Source organism: Borostomias antarcticus (genome assembly GCF_949987555.1).
Source record: "Borostomias antarcticus genome assembly, chromosome: 7".
Lineage (NCBI taxonomy): Eukaryota > Metazoa > Chordata > Actinopteri > Stomiiformes > Stomiidae > Borostomias > Borostomias antarcticus.
In genome coordinates this window covers 27299971-27319132 of record NC_140240.1, presented here as the reverse complement: position 1 = coordinate 27319132, position 19162 = coordinate 27299971, and the positions used below count along the sequence as shown (strand labels likewise).

General features: G+C 48.8%; 1 protein-coding gene across 1 annotated transcript in view; it reads left to right on the top strand.

Moving 5' to 3' along the window:
* Window positions 1–9901: 9901 nt before the first annotated feature.
* ntn1a (netrin 1a) overlaps window positions 9902–19162 on the top strand; it is a gene marked incomplete at both ends in the record, with an annotated part of 40175 nt that continues 30914 nt past the window's right edge. The window contains one exon of the mRNA XM_084441499.1: window positions 9902–10838. Within this exon, the coding sequence (XP_084297625.1) occupies window positions 9902–10838 (937 nt within the window). The remainder of the gene's footprint in view (window positions 10839–19162) is intronic.

The following is a 19162-nucleotide window of genomic DNA, read 5'->3' as shown; positions in this document are numbered from 1 at the left end:
CAACCGTCTGTGAGCTTTGGGTTGGTTGTTGATGTACCTGTGAACGTAACAGAGCACACAACGGAACTGGCAGTAACATTTCACTGTACATTGTACACTGTGACATATAAATGTGCTGAATAAAATCAGAATGTAATGTTGGGTTCTGTATCTGAATATGAACAATGCTGTGTGCCACAAGGCTTCTGTTACATGAGGCTATTCACACACAGACCTGGGTGGAAAAAAAAAACGATTTGAAATCTCTTTCTCAAAACAGCCCTTTTCTTTACTCTGTGATGGATTTATCTGGCCTGGCACAATGGAGCCAGTTGGTCAGTCCCCAAAAATATAAACGCTGTCCGAGCGACACTCCAGGCAGATTCAAGCAAACAATCAAATGGATGAAATGAAAGGATTTCAAATACTATTTGGTCCGGGCCTGACTGCACGAAATGATGAAATGCACCCAAGTGAGAATAAATCATTTGAGGATAGATAAACAATGAATAACTGATAATCACATCTCCCAATAACATTAGATCTATGTGTAGTACTAGGAATACAGAAACATGGCATGTATTGTGACAGATGGAAGTGATGTAGCAGGTGTGACGGCTGTGTGTGTGTGTGTGTGTGTGCGTGCGTGAGCGTGTGTGTGGGTGTAGAAAGGTGAAAACGTAGATTCTGTTGATAAAACCTTCACTTGTACGGAGACAAACAGGAAGAAGCCATGAATCACCTCGAAGTAGGGGTTGATGGTTAACGGTGTAGTGTGCTAAACATGGGTGTCACTACTTAGAATCAATCCCCCCCCACACCCCTCCCACACACACACAAGTAACTCAAGTCCCGGACTGGGAGGTGTAATTATGCAACTTGTGGCGGTAATTGTACTACAGCTGATTGTGCAATAGTATTCTACGAAGGACGAGCTGCGACACTGCAGAAAATCACTCCACCGTCAGTTACCCAAGCTTAGCCATGGCATGGCAGGTGAGCACAGATGGAATTAGGCCATGCTGAGCGTACCTTGATGTTTTGATCGCTAACAATTAAATTGAGATGTGATATCACACCTGCCATAATCACCTCATGAATCATCATCATCATCATCATCACACACACACACTCCCCTGCTGTGTGGAGTTGCTTTATCGTAAGCCTCCATCAGTGTATCATTCAGCCCAGTCAGAACCCTGCCTGTAGCTAGAGATCAGTATAAGCCTACAGTACCACAACCACATCGTCTCTTCAGATCTAAAACGACCCCCCCACCCCTAATCTGACTGCGTGTCAACAGCCGGCCTGTATCCGACAACAACGAGCAACAAGCTTGTGTTTGGCCACTTCCTCATTGTGCGGCCTGTCACGCTGTAAGAATGATGGTCCAATCACAAACAAGAGAAAAGGAGAAGTTCTAAAACTGGGCTAAGGTGGGGAGGGTGGAGGGGGGGGGGGTGAGGGGGTGGGGGGCTTCAATATCACTTCCTTCCCAGTGACATCATTTTGACATCTCGCTTGTGTTTTCAATCAGTACGACTTTTGACAGCGTCCATCTCAAGTGTGCAGAAAACCTGGTTTTTGTATTTACACATTGTTATACAATCACTACTATCTCATTTGAATTCATGGCGGTTGTGTGTCATTTCAATCATTTACAAGTAAAAGCGTTCTCCGCCTTATCAAAGTAATTTATGAGCGCAACTCCCCATCACGCCTGTGAACAGCAAGTGTACCTTACCTGTCCAAACCTCTCATGCTCTGGTTGGCCGGTACGGTCATACACAATTAAGCTCATAGTTGAGTACAAGTTTCAAACGGCTATTTTAACACTATGCGTCATTAGAGAAGTGCAGCCGATCTACGTCAAATACAATATTTCTCAACATCCTCTATCCTGCCCTTTCCAACAATCACCCGCGTGACAGTGACACATACATCAACGCTCACTCTCTAGTAGTGGGTAGCAGAAGCTGGACTGAGTTTGCTTCGACGACAGCTGTTTCCTCTCAAAAATTGTACTAGACGGATGCGGTATCAGTGGTAAGTGTATGAGTGACGTCGCTGAACTCAATCCAAGGTATATCCACAAGGTCAAAATGTCAAGTTTACAGTCCGATATCCATAAGGGGACCCTGAGACAATCAGTCAAAGGTTACGGTCCACACAACTTGTGACAGCTCTCCCTCAAAACCTCTACTGGGCATGTCAGCCCCTTCAGTTCAAACATTACAATCACACGCCAGCGTGGTCATCCCTGTCAGTTGACCGTTATTACGTTCAAGTTAAAGCCCCACGCAGAGAACACACCTGACCCGAATCCTCGTTTAGGACAACCAGTGCTTGACTTGGGCAGGAGCTGCTTGAGCCCCTCTCACAGAATATCACGCATAGAATATCATATCATATCAAAACGTACGGCGGAGCTGCTGGACCTGAATACAAACAGCCCCTACTTCAGTCCGAGTCCAGCACTGGTTATGGGTCGAGTTTAAGCCCCCGGGCCGGTCTGCCTACCTGCTGTTACCGTCCGGCGACCATAGTGGCTCTCCGAGTCTGGTCGGTTGTCTGTGAAAGTCCCAACGCACGCTGCCATTCATTCAGAGGAGAGTGTGTGGAAACGCTGGCGCCGCCACATCCTCCGGGTGGGGGGTGGGGGGGCGGCGTGCTGCTCGGGCGTCGGTCGGCGGGCGAGCCTGGAGAGGGAATGGCGGTGTCGGCCTGCCGCGGTACGGTCTGGGAGCAGCTGTGGTAGTACTGGTGGCGGTAGCTCTCCTACACACACACACACACACCCTCACTGCTCCGCCTCACAAACGACAGGAAGTGAATGAGAGAGGCTCATGTGAGCACATTGAGGAAGGCAGGCTGTGTGTGTGTGTGAGTGTGTGTGTGTGTGTGTTTATTTGGTAACATGGTGGTGGTGATGGGAAGTGTGTCTGTGTGTGTGTGTGTGTGTGTGCATGGCAGGGGGTCTGTGTGTGTGCATATGTGTTTGCCTGTATGCGTGTATGTGTGTGTGTGTGTGTGTGTGTGTGTGTGTGTTCGTGTATGCGTGAGGCGGGATGTTGGCTTCCAGAAGGAAGTCATCTGTCTCACTTGTTTGTTTTCATACAATATTCTTGGACTCAGAAGTGTTAACATTGTTTTGGCTGTTATGGCTTTGTTCTCTACTCTGTGTGACAGCTGGCTCACTCATTTAGCATCACTGGCCATTTTCTTCCCATCTCATTGAGTGTCACCTTGTTTGTGTCAAAATTTCACAGTGCCACTTCGAGCCAAACTAATAGTCAAGCTCAAACTTGGATTATCACTTGATCAACTGTTAGCATTGAATCGTTGTCCGTAGATGAGATCTTTACTTAAACTGCTAGTCAGCAGTTTAAACTATTATTTTTATTCATTGCGACACATAGACCCAGTCCCAAAAGTAGCAGTTCTTTATTGATCTCTGCCCACTCAGCACTGACCTCATCTGGGATACTTCCTGGAGGTGATTTGACTACAATTTACATTCCTCATGTCACTGGTAAATCCCCTCCTCTCTCTTTCTGACTTTCTCTCTCTCCCTGTCTCTCTCTCTTTGACTGTCTGTCTGTCTCTTTCTCTCTTTGACTGTCTCTATCTCTGTCTCTCTCTCTCTCTCTCTCTCTGACTATCTCTCTCTCTGACTTTCTCTCTCTCCCTGTCTCTCTCTGTCTGTTTCTCTGTGTGTGCATCTCTCTCTCTCTGTCTGTCTGACTTTCCACCCCCCACTCCTCTCTCTTTGACTGTCTCTCTCTCTCTCTCTGGCTTTCTTCCCGTCTCTCTTTCTGTGTTTCTGTGTGTGTGCATCTCTCTCTCTCTCTCTCTCTCTCTCTCTCTCTCTCTCTTTCTCTCTCTCTCTCTCTCTTTGTGACCAGAGGCCCTGTTTAAAAACAGTATCAGCAAACCCACAGCTACAGTAATATTCTAATTTACTGTAATTGAGTAGGCCTATTATAGTTTTCTGCATTGCTCTGGGCTGTCAGGTGAGAAAATCAGGAATAGTAGGGTCTACAATACTAAATAATAAATATAATGAGATATTTATAAAATATGAAGGATTATCCTCCAAGGTCAGAAGCAAATTGAATTATTTTTTACAATGTACGCAGCATTATAAGAACAGCTGTAAAACACTGCCATCTCCTGAACGACTAGGCCTCTGTTCCCCCCCACAGACCAACACCGCAATAAACTTGCCTACTTCCCTATCTGCATAAAGCAATCATAACTACAGCCTAGGATATAGTATACTAGTCTGGGCTAGTATACTATACTAATAGGCTAATTAATTGATTACAAAAAAAAGTCTATCTGAATGTCAATTTGCCATTTTGCTCATGGCGATTAGGCCTATTGTAACTCACCAGTGTGCTGGTTCCGGTCTGTCGCCACAAGAGGTCGCTCTGACTCATGACATCGGCAGCAACAGGTGTTTCGTCACTGCAGAGCATCTTAACTGAAGTCTCTGAGAAGACAGATGATATCATACTTTTACACACCAACATCTTCTGGATGTAGAGAGGTTTGTCTCCTGATTGAATTGTGTGTGTGAATTACATGTAAAATAATATGCTGCAGCGGCGAGATGAAGAATTGGAGTAGCCTTGACCTGACACCGGCCCTCGGGTGTAGGCCTCCCGGGGGCTTCAGTAGGCCTGGGCTAGCAAAACAATGTGCACGTGTTTTGGAAGTAAACCCGCGGTATATATATTAAGCTTAGACTGCAGAACTATTCGTCATTTGGCTCCACTTGCAGGCCTATACGGCGGCCAACAGTAAATTGTGGTATGAAAGAATTCGTTTTATCGGTGTTTAAACTCAGACCAGAACTCACGTAGCCAATCCAGGAACAGGTAAAAATAGCCAGTTGTTGGTGTGCCCAGCCCAGCTCATGTGAGTTGAGGTGGATAGTTCATGGTCGAGGGCCTACGAGGTCTAGGGCCTAGTTTAAGGTTTGCCTATAGACTAGGCCTACATGTGGTTGAGCGAATATTCTCAAAGCATTTTTATGTTGACGGACCTGTCCCATTTCAGCCTACTTAGCCTATATGACCTTTATAAATAATCTAATTCTAGTGGGCTGCAGCTACCATTTCTAATGAGCTACTGAAAACCAACTAGGCTGCTGAAACTAGATAGGCTAGACAAACCAAAAAGGGTTAGACAACCCCAACAGATCCCGTCACTGTTTTCAGGCAATATAGGGTGAATTCATTTTGATTTCTGTGACTTCCGATAGCCTATACCAAGACAGACAAGCCATAGCCTACCAATTAGCGTTCTTAGTGCCAAAAACTGCCTGAATTTGATTATCTGGGACACGGCACTGTAATCTGGGACACTTGTATTAGGCTTTTAAAAAGCCTGAATCAAAATAAAAAGTCATGCTCGATCTCGAATGGAGCGCAAACCATCTCATTCCAATAGGTTCGCGAGCCCAACGCCTACCTGTAGGACACAACATGCAGATGGATGCACCGTAGAAGCGTATAGCCTTTAGTCTTTAAACGAAAAGAACCTGCTAGGCCTAAACAAGACAAAACTAAATATTTTAACAACTTTTGGGATGTGGATGTAGCCTATATTTAAATGGAGAAAATGATTTCGTTCTTAATATTTTCTCACAGATAGGCATATATCCTATTTTTACAGGTGCTAAAATCGATAGGCCTACTAAGAACGATGAAAACTTTATTTGTAGCCTATAGCTTCTTTCATATAAATAAATGTGTTATTATTATTTTATTTTTTTAAACAGAATAGACATGAAATGAACAAAAAACAGGAAAAATAAGATGGAAGCTAAAACACAATAAAAGATAACCTTAAAAAAAGAAGAAAGAAAAGCACAAAATCCCACACATTTGTAGATTCTCCTTGTATATTCCCACAGGTTACGCAACAATACAGTTGGCTTCTAGAAAATGTAACACAATACCTGTTGATATGTGTCCATATTTCTTCTAAATCTTGGTAAAACCTTGGTTAGGTGTGACCCAGGCTGCACCTTCCCATCATACCCATAATTAGAATATTTAACCTATTCAAATTAAAGGGGTAGTGTGCTATTTTGGACATTTAGCCCTATATGTGGTCTGTACCATGAACCTGGAACATAGAGACCATAATTTTACTGATCATTCCAGTATTGAGCTAGCTGACGATTTTCAGCAGGCTCTCACTGGGCTATAATGGAAGTCAATGGGGCATATGTAAATGCGTAGAAAACGATGATATGATACAATAGAGAACAAAGCCATAACAACCAAAACAATGTTAACACTTCTGAGTCCAAGAATATTGTATGAAATGATAAATGTGCTTTTCCGAGATTGGAAGCACAGGGTGTAATTTTACTGGTCTCAATATGCTCTCCTGTGAAATGTATTGCAATCCGAATATTTTTACATGTTTGGCATGGCTTGTTTTCACTGCTCTCATGAAGGACTATGTGCAAGTCATGTCAAACACCTACTGTAACAATATTCGGATTGCGATAAGTTTCACAGGAGAGCATACTGAGACTGGTAAGATTAAACCCGTGCTTCTCGTCTCAGAAAAGCACATTTATCATAGTTTTTCAACACATTTACATATGCCCCATTGACTTCCATTGTAGCCCAGTGAGAGCCTGCAGAAAAACTGCAGCTAGCTCAATACTGGAACGATCGGAGATATTATGGTCTCTATGTTTCAGGTTCATGGTAGACAGACCACAATAGGACTAAATGTCCAAAATTGCACACTACCCCATTAATTATTTGATAAATGCAATTCAATAAAATATTGTACTGATACCGAGATGCACACAGAAAAACGAAAAGATGGGGGTTGCATTGCAGTAGCACGTGAAAGCAAAAGGAGCTAGTTAAAAGCTTAAGTGAAGAGATACGTTTAAAGGTACCGGATGTAATTTACGCAAATTTCAGAAGGTGGTCCCCGAAAATTGCGTATACGTCATTTCTAGCACGCACACGAGGACGCACGAGCAAGCGCACGAACATGCGCCGAGCACATAATAGTGACGTTGTACCCACATGTTCCAGGAGTTCGTCGCTGATTGGCTCAATTTCACAGGCAAAGAAAGGGAGCTATGGCGGCAGGGTATATTTGAAAGAACTTCGAGAGACAACCAAGTTAGCTAGCTAGCTACAGTATGTCTGCCGGAGGAGATGGCGAAACGAAAAGGAAGCCGGACAGGGACGTCCAATGGCGACGGCTAATAGATCAGAGAAAGAAGAGAATAAACATTGGAAACTCAACTGGCAAGAACCGCCTGCTCTGCGGAAGTAAACTTCGTTGTATACAAAACATTAGCTAAATATCATTTAGCGAATAAAATGCAAGGTAGGACATACATTTGAGTGATTCAACATGTTTATTAGACAACAAGGAACCATTTAATTGAGGAATTTGGAAAATAAACAAAAAACTTTTTTAAAATTCATGTTACATTGGGTACCTTTGAGTATTTAGCGAGTTGGCTCCCCTGATATCTATAGGCATGTGTTCCATAGCTTTGGGCCATAATTGACATACAGTAGGCTGCACTGACGAACACTGGATGATCGCAGTGTTCTTAAAGGCACGTAATTCACAAGGGAGTTAGCAATGTAGCTTTATCCTCGCCCATTAAGGGCTTTGTATATAAGGAGGAGGACCTTAAAATCAACTCTAAACGTTTCCACAAGCCAATACAGAGCAGCTAAGACTGGACCAATGTGCTCTGTCCTCTTGGTTCTGGTTAATAGTCAAGCTACAGAGTTGTGAATGAGCTGAAGTCTCTGTTTTTGGGGGGGAGAGGGTCAATATAGAGTGCATTACAGGTTTTATTATTGCTCATCCACTTATTTATTTATTTAATGTAATATGTAATATTGCTAGAAGACTGGTAGTAATGGAGTTTATAGCTCATTTGGTTCAGCGTAGATGTAGGCTAGGAGTTGCATGTCATCCGCATAACCATGGAAACAAACATACATTGTGCTCTCTAATGATATCCCAGAGTGGCAGCATGTATAGTGAGAACAGTAATGGACCAAGGCAGCTCCCTTGTGGAACCCCAAAGCAGGGGTCATGTTTCTCAGACACATGATCTCCAAGCCTGACGTAGAACTTTCTCCCTTTGGTGTCTGTTCTCAACCAGTCACCTAACACACAGTCAGAGAGACCAACCAGCCTTTCAAGACGATTGATTAGGATGTTATGGTCAATTGTATCAAACGCTGCACTTTGGTCTAATAGGACAATAATTGAGACCTTATTTGCATCAGAGTTTAGTTTGATGTCGCAGATTATTTTAGTAAGAGCTATTTCAGTGCAGTGGTGTGTCCTAAAGCCTGATTTAAGTTCCAGGATATAATTTTCTTTGAGAAAGGAGTTTATTTGTACTGAAACTATCTTTTCAAGTATCTTACTAATGAATGGGAGGTTGGATATCGGCCTGTAGTTGTTCAGTGCATTAACATCTAGGTTGAGTTTCTTGAGTAGCTGTTTTACAACAGCTGTTATGAAGGCATCTGGGAAGATGCCTGTTTGAAGAGACATATTTATGATCTTCAAGACATGACTTAAAACACTGTCGAACACCCTCTTAAAGAATTCTGTAGGCACAGGGCCAAGACATGAGGTACAAAGTTCTGGTAGTGTGATACATGTGAATTTACCCATGATGCCAAACATTTTCAATAGCTCTATACATTAGGCCATTCATAAATTAATAGTCTTGGCTAATGTTCATCATCCACTAATGGCCACACGCCGATTACCCCCCACACACATTTTTACAGAGCCTAGCAAACAAACAATTTGTCATTTCTTGGTTATGATCTAAGTCATTTCTTGGTTATGATCATAGATATTATAGCAGGGCAAGTTCTCAATCTATTCACAGTTTGGTCACACGCACTGAACAAAATCTATGCGTAATCGCGTTCCACAAAATATTGCTGACTGTGCCTTTAAACCTCCTTTTGAAACCATCAGGGAGCCTTGAATTATGCAATCTATCGATGATCAGATAAGCGTTATCGTGTCGCGTTGACTGAAGCATCGGCGCTATCTTTCTTATTGATAAGCTACCAGTGGATGTCGTTGTTCACTCCTTTTACGCGCCGGGTGTCACTCCTCAAGATGAGATGACCTCAAGCTGTGCAGACACGCTACTCGTCCTTCACTTTCTGTACAGACTGGGAGTGCGCACGGCAGACACGGGGAGGGAGAGAGAAACAAGGAGAGAGAGAGAGAGAGTTAGTGAATGAGAAAGACCGACACAGAGAGTGTAACAGCCAGAAAGACACAAACGGCTCTATATCCAGCCGTCAGTAGCCTATTTTGCGCCGGAGATTTTAGAAACAACAACAACACAAGAGGACTTGTGATACTTGAGAAAGCGAGCCCGCTGATATTTTAATGACTTTTCTGCATAGCTGAATTGTTATTCTGAGGTATAGTGTTCTATGGGTTATGGAGAATTTGTAACCTCGTAATACGATTTATTTCACTGGGTGCATGATCATTTGATCTCGATGAAATCATGTCTGTGAGGAATACCTTCATGGCAACAACAACAATCGAATAGGCTATTATATTCTGATGATGTTATCGCTGCTGACGATTGACGTTGTTTTAAATTGGAATGGGCTATGTTTCAGGCTCTGTTTAACATTTAACATTCACGGTGTAAAATATCCCTATAGTGTGCGTATCCTGTTGGCTACTATTTGGCTATAATCACAAAGTTTATTTTCTGTTCCCGTTTTCAGGGCAAGTGTGTGTTTTTCTGTACAAGAGACGCCGAGAAACAAGGAGTACAATGTTAAGGGTCTTGGATATTGTGGCGACCGCCGTGACCGTGTGCCTCATGTTTGACGGGGTGCTCGGTGGATATGGGATGAGCATGTTCGCGGCGCAGACGTCTCCCCCGGACCCTTGCTACGACGAGAACGGTAACCCGAGAAGATGCATCCCCGATTTCGTGAACTCTGCCTTCGGGAAGGAGGTGCGCGTCTCCAGCACCTGTGGCAAAGCCGCCAGCAGATACTGCGTGGTGTCGGAGAAGGGGGACGAGAGAGATAGGAACTGCCACACCTGCGACGCCTCGGACCCCAAAAAGTATCACCCACCTGCATATTTGACAGATCTTAACAACCCCCATAACCTCACTTGCTGGCAATCGGATAATTACATCCAATACCCTCAGAATGTTACTTTAACTCTGTCACTGGGCAAGAAATTCGAAGTCACCTACGTGAGCCTGCAGTTCTGCTCACCGCGGCCCGAGTCGATGGTCATCTTCAAGTCTATGGACTACGGCAAAACGTGGGTTCCGTTCCAGTTTTATTCGACCCAGTGTAGGAAGATGTACACCAAGCCGAGCAAGGCGACTATCACAAAGCAAAACGAACAAGAGGCCATATGCACAGACTCTCACACGGACATGCACCCTCTGTCCGGCGGTCTCATCGCGTTCAGCACCCTGGACGGTCGACCCTCGGCGCACGACTTCGACAACTCGCCGGTGCTTCAGGACTGGGTTACCGCCACCGACATCAAGGTGACTTTCAGCCGGTTGCACACGTTCGGTGACGAGAACGAGGATGACTCGGAGCTGGCCCGGGACTCTTATTTCTACGCGGTGTCAGACCTGCAGGTCGGCGGCCGGTGCAAATGCAACGGGCACGCTTCGCGGTGCGTAAAGGACCGGGATGGAAGCCTTGTTTGCGAGTGCAAACACAACACCGCCGGACCCGAGTGTGACAGGTGCAAACCGTTCCACTACGACCGACCGTGGCAGCGCGCGACAGCCAGGGAAGCGAACGAATGCGTCGGTAAGTCTATTTTCCCCAAATCCGCTTAAATTGATTTTTATGCAAACAGGGATATTATTATCTTGGCATTTACCCCTCGACGCGCTTCAGTCTTGTAGCAGTCCGTTGGAAAGGTCTTGGCTATATTTCTCCCAATCTAAATCTAAGGCTACTTTGTGAGGATTGTTTTGTGAAGTGTTTTGGAATGGATGGTTTTTGGAGTTGAGTTTCCTGATGGCTGTGCCGCGTGCGCTTTGGCGCGTCTGCCAGTTCTCGTGAAAAATAATGCAAGCTCTCCGTGGTTGAAACGAATAGTAGAATGATGCCACAACAATCGCGATAAAATACAATGCATCCTGTAGAATGGCCTCGTTCAGACTCTGGTTAGTTATCTCTGGTTTGGAAATAGTTGATTTACAAAATATAATATTTTATTTAGTCATTTAGGCTATTAAGAAGAGAATGAGAACAATCATAACTATCACCATAATCATTATTATTGTTGTTAAATCCTATAATAATAATAATAATAATAATAATAATAATAATAGTTATTATTATTATTATTACTGTTATTATAACAACAACAACAGCAATAATAATAACAATAGGCTACAAATATCATTAATATTCTTGATTATATTATAGGAATATTTATTCTGTATTAGGCCTATAGGCATTTAAAATCATATCATCCAAGCTAGAACGCTCGTTGTAGTAAGAGGTCTTTAAAGAATTAACCAAAATCACTGCGAGAGCCAACAGATAATGTCCTCCCACTCCCAGTTAATCAGGAAATTGTGTCTGAGTCACATGCAACATTACATCGAAAACCATGAGCCTATTAACCCGTCATAGGCCTCTGCTCAAATAGAGGTTTATGAAGAACCACCCACTTCAAAAAGACCGCCGCATCGCAACGTGTAATCATTTACTGCGTCAAAATGTTTCTCATGGGCAGGCGTATGTACAGTCCCAACTTTATCACCGCAGAAAGGCAGCTGCACTTTAATTAATTTGAAAAGCATGAAAATGAGCGAGCCCGCAGTGGTCTCACTGTAATTGAATGCAGACTTTTCCTCCGACATAATTATTTTCCTTCATCAAACGAGGTCAAATTTTGCCAAAAGAATGTCTTTATGGATTTAGCACAGAAGTATAGGCCTATCCCCAAATATCTCATAGTAGGGGCAGGGCCTTACTTTGTCGTAGTGCCTAGGAGGTGTTTAAGCCACTAAAACGAATAGGCAATAGGCCTATTAATTTTGTTATTTATACATATTTGATTGAATACACTCACAATTGGTAGCCCATAATGTTATATACTCTTATATTAGTAACATTTCATTCTTCTATGATGGATATGGATATATAGCTATTTTGAACGAGAAAATGATCAGACCAAGGCCTAGGCTATATGAGTTAAGAATGTACATTTCAATTCTAATCAGAGGCATTCATCACCAGAGCTTCCTGGATAGGGTTCTGTAGGCTACACTTTCCTGTCATGAAGGCAAATAAAGTTAGTTATCAGCTCGGATAAACACGGGCACTTGTGTGTGTGTGTGTGTGTGTGTGTGTGTGCGTGCGCGCGCATGTGGTTTCATTCAGGACACCGTTTCCGACAGCCAGGCCACATCCGCTGCAAACAGATACGGACGGCGGCGCGCAGGATCAAAGATACTCGAGCGGTTGTAGTTGTTATCGCCGGGCATGTCTATAGAGCGGCATCGCGGCAGGTGTTTAACAGATAAGACGCAGCCTGTGCATGAGAAGGGGGAGGCCTAGCCGTACCTGAGAGTGATAGAGTGCTGCTGGTTTAGATAAGGGGCAAATCATTATTACAAAAAGGCTTCAGATGAATATGAACTCCCTGTAGGTTGACTATAGGCTACCTCAATGATTGTATTGTGATTGCGGTTATCGTGAATGTCTCTCCTTTCCGCTTACAAGCCACAATTGCCCTCTAAGTGGTTTCAAGGGTATCATTAGAGACATTTATATAGATACCATTGAACAATGGTGAGCAGCTTTAAACTACATATTAGCCCCAATGCAGGGGTTCACATTATTTTGTGTGCCTACTTTTGTGCATAACTCCCAAAGTCAAAATCAGCTGATTGGTGAACGAATTATTCTAAAGGAGTTATAGCATAGTTTACAGGCATAATTGAAGTCATTTTTATTGTACATGGTGCCCGTGGGCCTAGATTATGCCTAATAAGCCGCCTGGAACCTTCACATCTGTGCGATCGCTAGTTTAGAGGTTCTGTCCGAATCCACCGTGCTTGTATTTTTCCCAGATTCCTGATCAGTGAGACCTGCAGTAACGCAAACACCTTCAGGTTCCCCGTGTCTGTCTCCACCCCCTCCCCCCCCCCCCCAAAAAAAAAAGAAGGGGGTGGGGGGGAGAGGCTCCGCATCCTTTGACAGTCACACGTCGACTGCTTTTACGCAAAGCAGGTGTTTAAAGGTTGTTTTTTTGTTGTTCTCCGGCTCCGCCCGTTCCCACAGCTCAGAGAAGCTCCCGGCGGCTCGATCCGCAGCGCCGGCCGGGTCTCCGTGGAAACGACCACGGCCCGCGGGGTTCGGAGAGATTTCTCAGCCGCTAAAGAGACCCGCGCGCCGACGTTCCTCTCTCTCTCTTAAGGGCCTGACAGCCATATCACCGGCGCATCCCCCCCCCCCCCCCCCCTCGCAGTCAAAACTTACACCGGCCTAGCTGGATACCCCCGGCGAGATGACAGGTGAATAAGATGGCTGTCTCTAGGGGGGGCTCCGCGAGGGGGGGGGCGGCTTTCTCTCTGGGTCGCCACTCGTCCGTCCCACATGACATATGTATGCTGGAAAAGCAAGCAGGCCTGTTTAGACACAACTGGCCCGGGCCTTGGAATGAATTGTTCCCTCTGTATCCTTGACACTTTATTTTTACCGGTCCAGCGTGTGTGTGTGTGTGTGCGCGAGCGCGCGCGTGTGTGTGTGTCACACGCGGGGGGCCACAAAGGGACGTCACTCACTGCATCCATCATGCTGTCATCGAGGACGGGCCCTTTAGCAACACATTCCTGCGGGCTGTTTTTGTGGGGGGCCGTCCGCGCCGTCAAGACCAGGCGTGGAAATGAGGAGCGCGGGGGGAGGGGGGGGTCCGGGGGCCCCGCTAAAGCAAACACCGCCCCTCCGACGGAAAGAAGAAAGGCCGGCCCGACACCTCCGTGTGAGGGCAGGGTCCCCGGCCGGGTGGCCCCCGCGGCCGGCCAAGCAGGGTGGGGGGATTGTGCGTGTGTCTGTGTGTGTGTGTGTGTGGTGTGTGACCTTCTCCCCCAAATGTTCCCTGAAGAAGCTCAGCATACCGTAACCTCAGCTACCTCCGAGCGTAGCCTGCCTCGGCGCGCGTGTGCCCGACACCCCTCCCTGTTGAGGTACGAACAGCGCTCCGTTACGCCAAGCCGGGAGCGACGCGGTTACGATTAACATGCGCTCGACCTCGCAGAAACAAAACATCAAAAGCCAGGTTGCTCTCCTCCTCCTCCTCCTCCTCCTCCTCCTCCTCCTCCTCTAGTGCACTTTGCTGATTAGTCCGTCTGGGCCCTAAAGGACCTTCATGCACTCCTGAGTGCTCACTCAGCTCCATTTGAGATATTGATTCCCAGAAGGCCACGGGAGAACATCTAATGCAATGAGTTTAGGGAGCGCGGGGAACATGGTTCAATATCAATTCCGGCGCCGCCGGGGGCCGAATCTAATGCCTCGCAGCCGTGGACGGGGACGGACGGATGGGCCCCTGGCGGCCAAACCCCAGGCTCCGACGCATCCAGGAGAGCAAGAGTTAAGAGTGACCTCCATTTAATCAGCGAACTCTCTCTCCCTCTCTCTCTCTCTCTCTCTCTCTCTCTCTCTCTCTCTCGAACAAACTCCCGAGCGAGGCCTCGGTGGGCGAAGGACGATCTGGACACGGCGCCGCCCGCTGGAGGGAAAGTTCCTTTCAGCGTGAATTAAGTTCACCGGCGTTCTCCTGAGCGAGCGGCGCCCCGGCGCCGGCCTTTCATAGCTCAACGCGTCGAGGACATTGGAGGGAAAAAAGGGAACTGGCCAGAATAATTAGAGTTGAGAGGAGACGGCTGGAAGCCATGTTGGATGAAGCCATGTTGGATGAAGCCACGCTGGATGAAGCCATGTTGGATGAAGCCATGCTGGATGAAGCCATGTTGGACGAAGCCATGTTGGACGAAGGGAGACGACACTGCGGAGCAGAGAGGAGCAGAGAGAGGGGGAGGACGATGGCGGGGGATGAGCACAACAGGATAAATGAAAGAGGACAGGGAGAGAGAGAGAGAGAGAGCAGGAAGGATGAGTACTGTGCGAGAGAGAGGGAGAGAGAGAGAAAGCAGAAAGGATGAGCACTGTGAGAGAGAGAGAGAGAGAGAAGGAGAGAGAGAGGGAGGGAGAGAGAGAGAGAGGGAGTTTTGGGGAAAGAGACAGAAACAGCTAAAAAGGGACAGTCAAGGGTGACATTTCCATGGTTGCCATGGCGGCGAGGAGAATATTTTCGATGACACTGGGCGCCGAGAGACGTCTTTTTTTCCGGGCCGCCGCCACCGTCCCCTGTCCAGATTGGCCGGAGGAGCGGAGGGCTGTTTCCCTTCCCTGCCCCGCCGACGTTTGATTGGCGGTCCGACGCGACCACGAGAGCAGAGGAGGAGGCTGGACGCCCTCGCCGGATAATTGGGCTCGAACGCCGCTCCGAAGAAATATCACGGCGTTGTTACGTTTGTGTTGTTTGTCTTCTTCCCCGTCGTTACGATACGATCTGTCGTATCGGCGCCTGGAAGAACATCCTCACTGAGAGGCCCTGTCAGCGAAAAGCAATTAAAAGCTTTTCCCCCGAAACAACCCGGGGGAATCATAGTTCCCGCGGGTGGCTTTGATAGAGGCGGCGGTGAGGAAACCGTCAATAAAGACGACAGGTCATCATAAGACGCCGCGCGCGATGGCGTTTACACGTTCTCTACGACCTCCGGAGCTATTCAGCAAAATCGAACGAGGACACAAAGTGTTAAAAGACAAAGAGGGCCGCGTCGGCTCCCTCGAACCCGGAGCAGGAGAGATGATCTGTAGAGACACCTCCTCGGGCTGCCTGTCAAGAACACGGCTACCTGATACGGGCGTGTGTGTGTGTGTGTGTGTGTGTGTGTGTGTGTGTGTGTGTGTGAGCGAGGGGGTCTGGTTAATGTTTGAGCCGCCTCACGGCACAGCTTTATAAATCGGCGATCCTTCATCTTCAAAGGCGTGCGGCGGCGGCGGCGGCGGGCGGGATGACCAGCTCACCCTGACAAAGGAGGCAGGGAAACGGAGGTGAGAAGAGAGTGACAGAGTAGTTTGCACTTTGCACCGCGCTCCCCCCCTCTCCTCCCCCTCCCTCTCTCTCTCTACTCCCCCTCCCTCTCTCTCCTCCCCCTCCCTCTCTCTCTCTACTCCCCCTCCCTCTCTCTCCTCCCCCTCCCTCTTCTCTCCACCCCCCCCTCCCTCTCTCTCTCCTCCCCCTCTCCTCTCCACTCTCCTCCCTCTCTCTCTCCTCCCCCTCCCTCTCCACTCCCCTCCCCTCCCTCTCTCCACTCCTCTCCCTCTCTCTCTACTCCCCCTCCCTCTCTCTACTCCCCTCCCTCTCTACTCCCCCTCTCTCTCTCCACTCCCCTCCCTCTCTCTCTCCTCTCTCTCTCCACTCCCCTCCCTCTCTCCACTCCCCTCCCTCCTCTCTCCACTCCCCTCCCTCTCTCTCTTCTCCCTCTCTCCACTCCCCTCCCTCTCTCCACTCCCCTCCCTCCTCTCTCCACTCCCCTCCCTCTCTCCACTCCCCTCCCTCTCTCCACTCCCCTCCCTCCTCTCTCCACTCCCCTCCCTCTCTCTCCACTCCCCTCCCTCTCTCCACTCCCCTCCCTCTCTCCACTCCCCTCCCTCCTCTCTCCACTCCCCTCCCTCTCTCCACTCCCCTCCCTCTCTCCACTCCCCTCCCTCCTCTCTCCACTCCCCCTCCCTCCTCTCTTCACTCCCCTCCCTCTCTCTACTCCCCTCCCTCTCTACTCCCCCTCTCTCTCTCCACTCCCCTCCCTCTCTCTCTCCTCCCCCTCTCCACTCCCCTCCCTCTCTCCACTCCCCTCCCTCTCTCCACTCCCCTCCCTCCTCTCTCCACTCCCCTCCCTCTCTCCACTCCCCTCCCTCTCTCCACTCCCCTCCCTCCTCTCTCCACTCCCCTCCCTCTCTCCACTCCCCTCCCTCTCTCCACTCCCCTCCCTCCTCTCTCCACTCCCCTCCCTCTCTCTCTCCTCCCCCTCTCTCCACTCCCCTCCCTCTCTCCACTCCCCCTCCCTCCTCTCTCCACTCCCCTCCCTCTCCCTCCTCCCCCTCCCTCCTCTCTCCACTCCCCTCCCTCTCTCTCCTCCCCCTCTCCACTCTCCTCTCCCCTCCCCCCCCCTCTCTCCAGCAGAGACCCCCTCCCTCCAGCAGAGACCCCCTCCCTCCAGCAGAGACCCCCTCCCTCCAGCAGAGACCCCCTCCCTCCAGCAGAGACCCCCTCCCTCTAGCCGAGACCCCCTCCCTCCAGCAGAGTCTTATCAGTGTTTACGGCCGGCTCTGTAAACCCGCCACATAACAGGACAGTCAGTGGCCGGACGGTCGCTCTCTTTCTATTTATATTCGCCACTAAAAACGTTTCATCTCGCGGCCGCTTTGATCAGAGCCTCCGGCGAGACCGCGGGACGGAGGGGGAGCGGGGAGACGACCGGAGCAGATAGACCGGGGACCTCCTCCTCCTCCTCCTCCTCCTTCTCCTTCTCCTCCTCCTCCTCCTCCTCCTCCTCCTTCTCCTCCTCCGTCTCCTCCTCCTCCTCCTCCTCCTTCTCCTCCTCCGTCTCCTCCTCCTCCTCCTCCTCCTTCTCCTCCTCCGTCTCCTCCTCCTTCTCCTCCGTCTCCTCCTCCTTCTCCTCCGTCTCCTCCACCTCTTCCCGACGAGACCCAGACCCCCCCCCCCCCCCCCTCCGCTCCTCTCCACGCCGGCGTCCACAGCGGCCACGCAGGATGGCTGGTGTGTGTGTGTGTGTGTGTGTGTGTGTGTGTGTGTGTGTTTCATACCTATATGTGCGTGTGCTGGGACCATCGCAGCCGAGGCCGCAGCAAATTCGACCTGAAGTCTGGCAGGCCGGGGCGGACCGGGCCACTGGGCCATCTGGGTCTGGTTTACAACGCTTCACACACACACACACACACACACACACACACACACACACACACACACACACACACACACACACACACAACCCCCGCACCCCCCATGTGACTCACAGCGGGGAGAGAGAATGTTTTGAAATGTGAAGTTAAAGCCTCTCTGAGGACAGGCTGTGGGATTGGTGGCCAGGGGTAAAGTATATAGCCGGAGATTGGATTGTGTGTTTACTGTGTGTGTGTGTGTGTGTGTGTGTGTGTGTGTGTGTGTGTGTGTGTGTGTGTGTGCGTGCGAGCGCGTGTGTGTGTGTGTGTGCGCTCTCGTGTCTGCCGACGTTCGTACACCATCGCCTCTCCGCCGCGAGCCGGACGGGATGCCGCGTTACGAGCCGCGGTCGTCCACAAGGTCCGCCCCGGCGTTCGCCGACAGCCCGCCGCGCCCGTCACCCAGGGGGGTGACCCCCGCCCCCGCGCCCCCCCGCCGTAGGGACCCCCCCCCCACCTACACAGAGCCCGGGGGGCACAGGCACAGCTGCTCAGGGCCGTCACAACCGGAGGGGCCTTGAATGCGTGAACTGTACATACTGGGTATAAATACCCCTCCGCCAGGTCTATATCAGTGGACGGACCTCCAAGGACAGTGACCAGTGACACCCCCACCTGCGCTGGACAGCCCTCTCCCCCCCACGGCTGGGTCTCTCCCTGAAGGAGGGATGATTTACAGTACGTTCATTTTCACCCCTCCCCTCTAATTTTCCAAATACATCGATTATTCATCATTTAAACGCGCCGCCCGAGCGAGCTCCCGAGAGCAACGCGCGCCTCCAGATCGCCGCGCGTCGTTACGTGGACGCATTCGAAGATCTTGAAGCTATTAAAGACAAAGTTTGGCGGGAAGTCAGTTTCGCTGCGAGTTTAGGGGCCTGCTGATGTGTGCCATAAAACCAAGAGGCGGCGCAAGATGCAATTTCACTTTGACGGGATTCCAGCTCGTTTGAGTGATAGACTTTGACGGGCCCTTTGAGGACTGGGAACACTTTATATCAGGAGAGGGGGAGGCGCAGTGGCTGGCAACACACAAAACAGTAATTAGAGAGAGTGTGTGTGTGTGTGTGTGTGTGTGTGTGTGT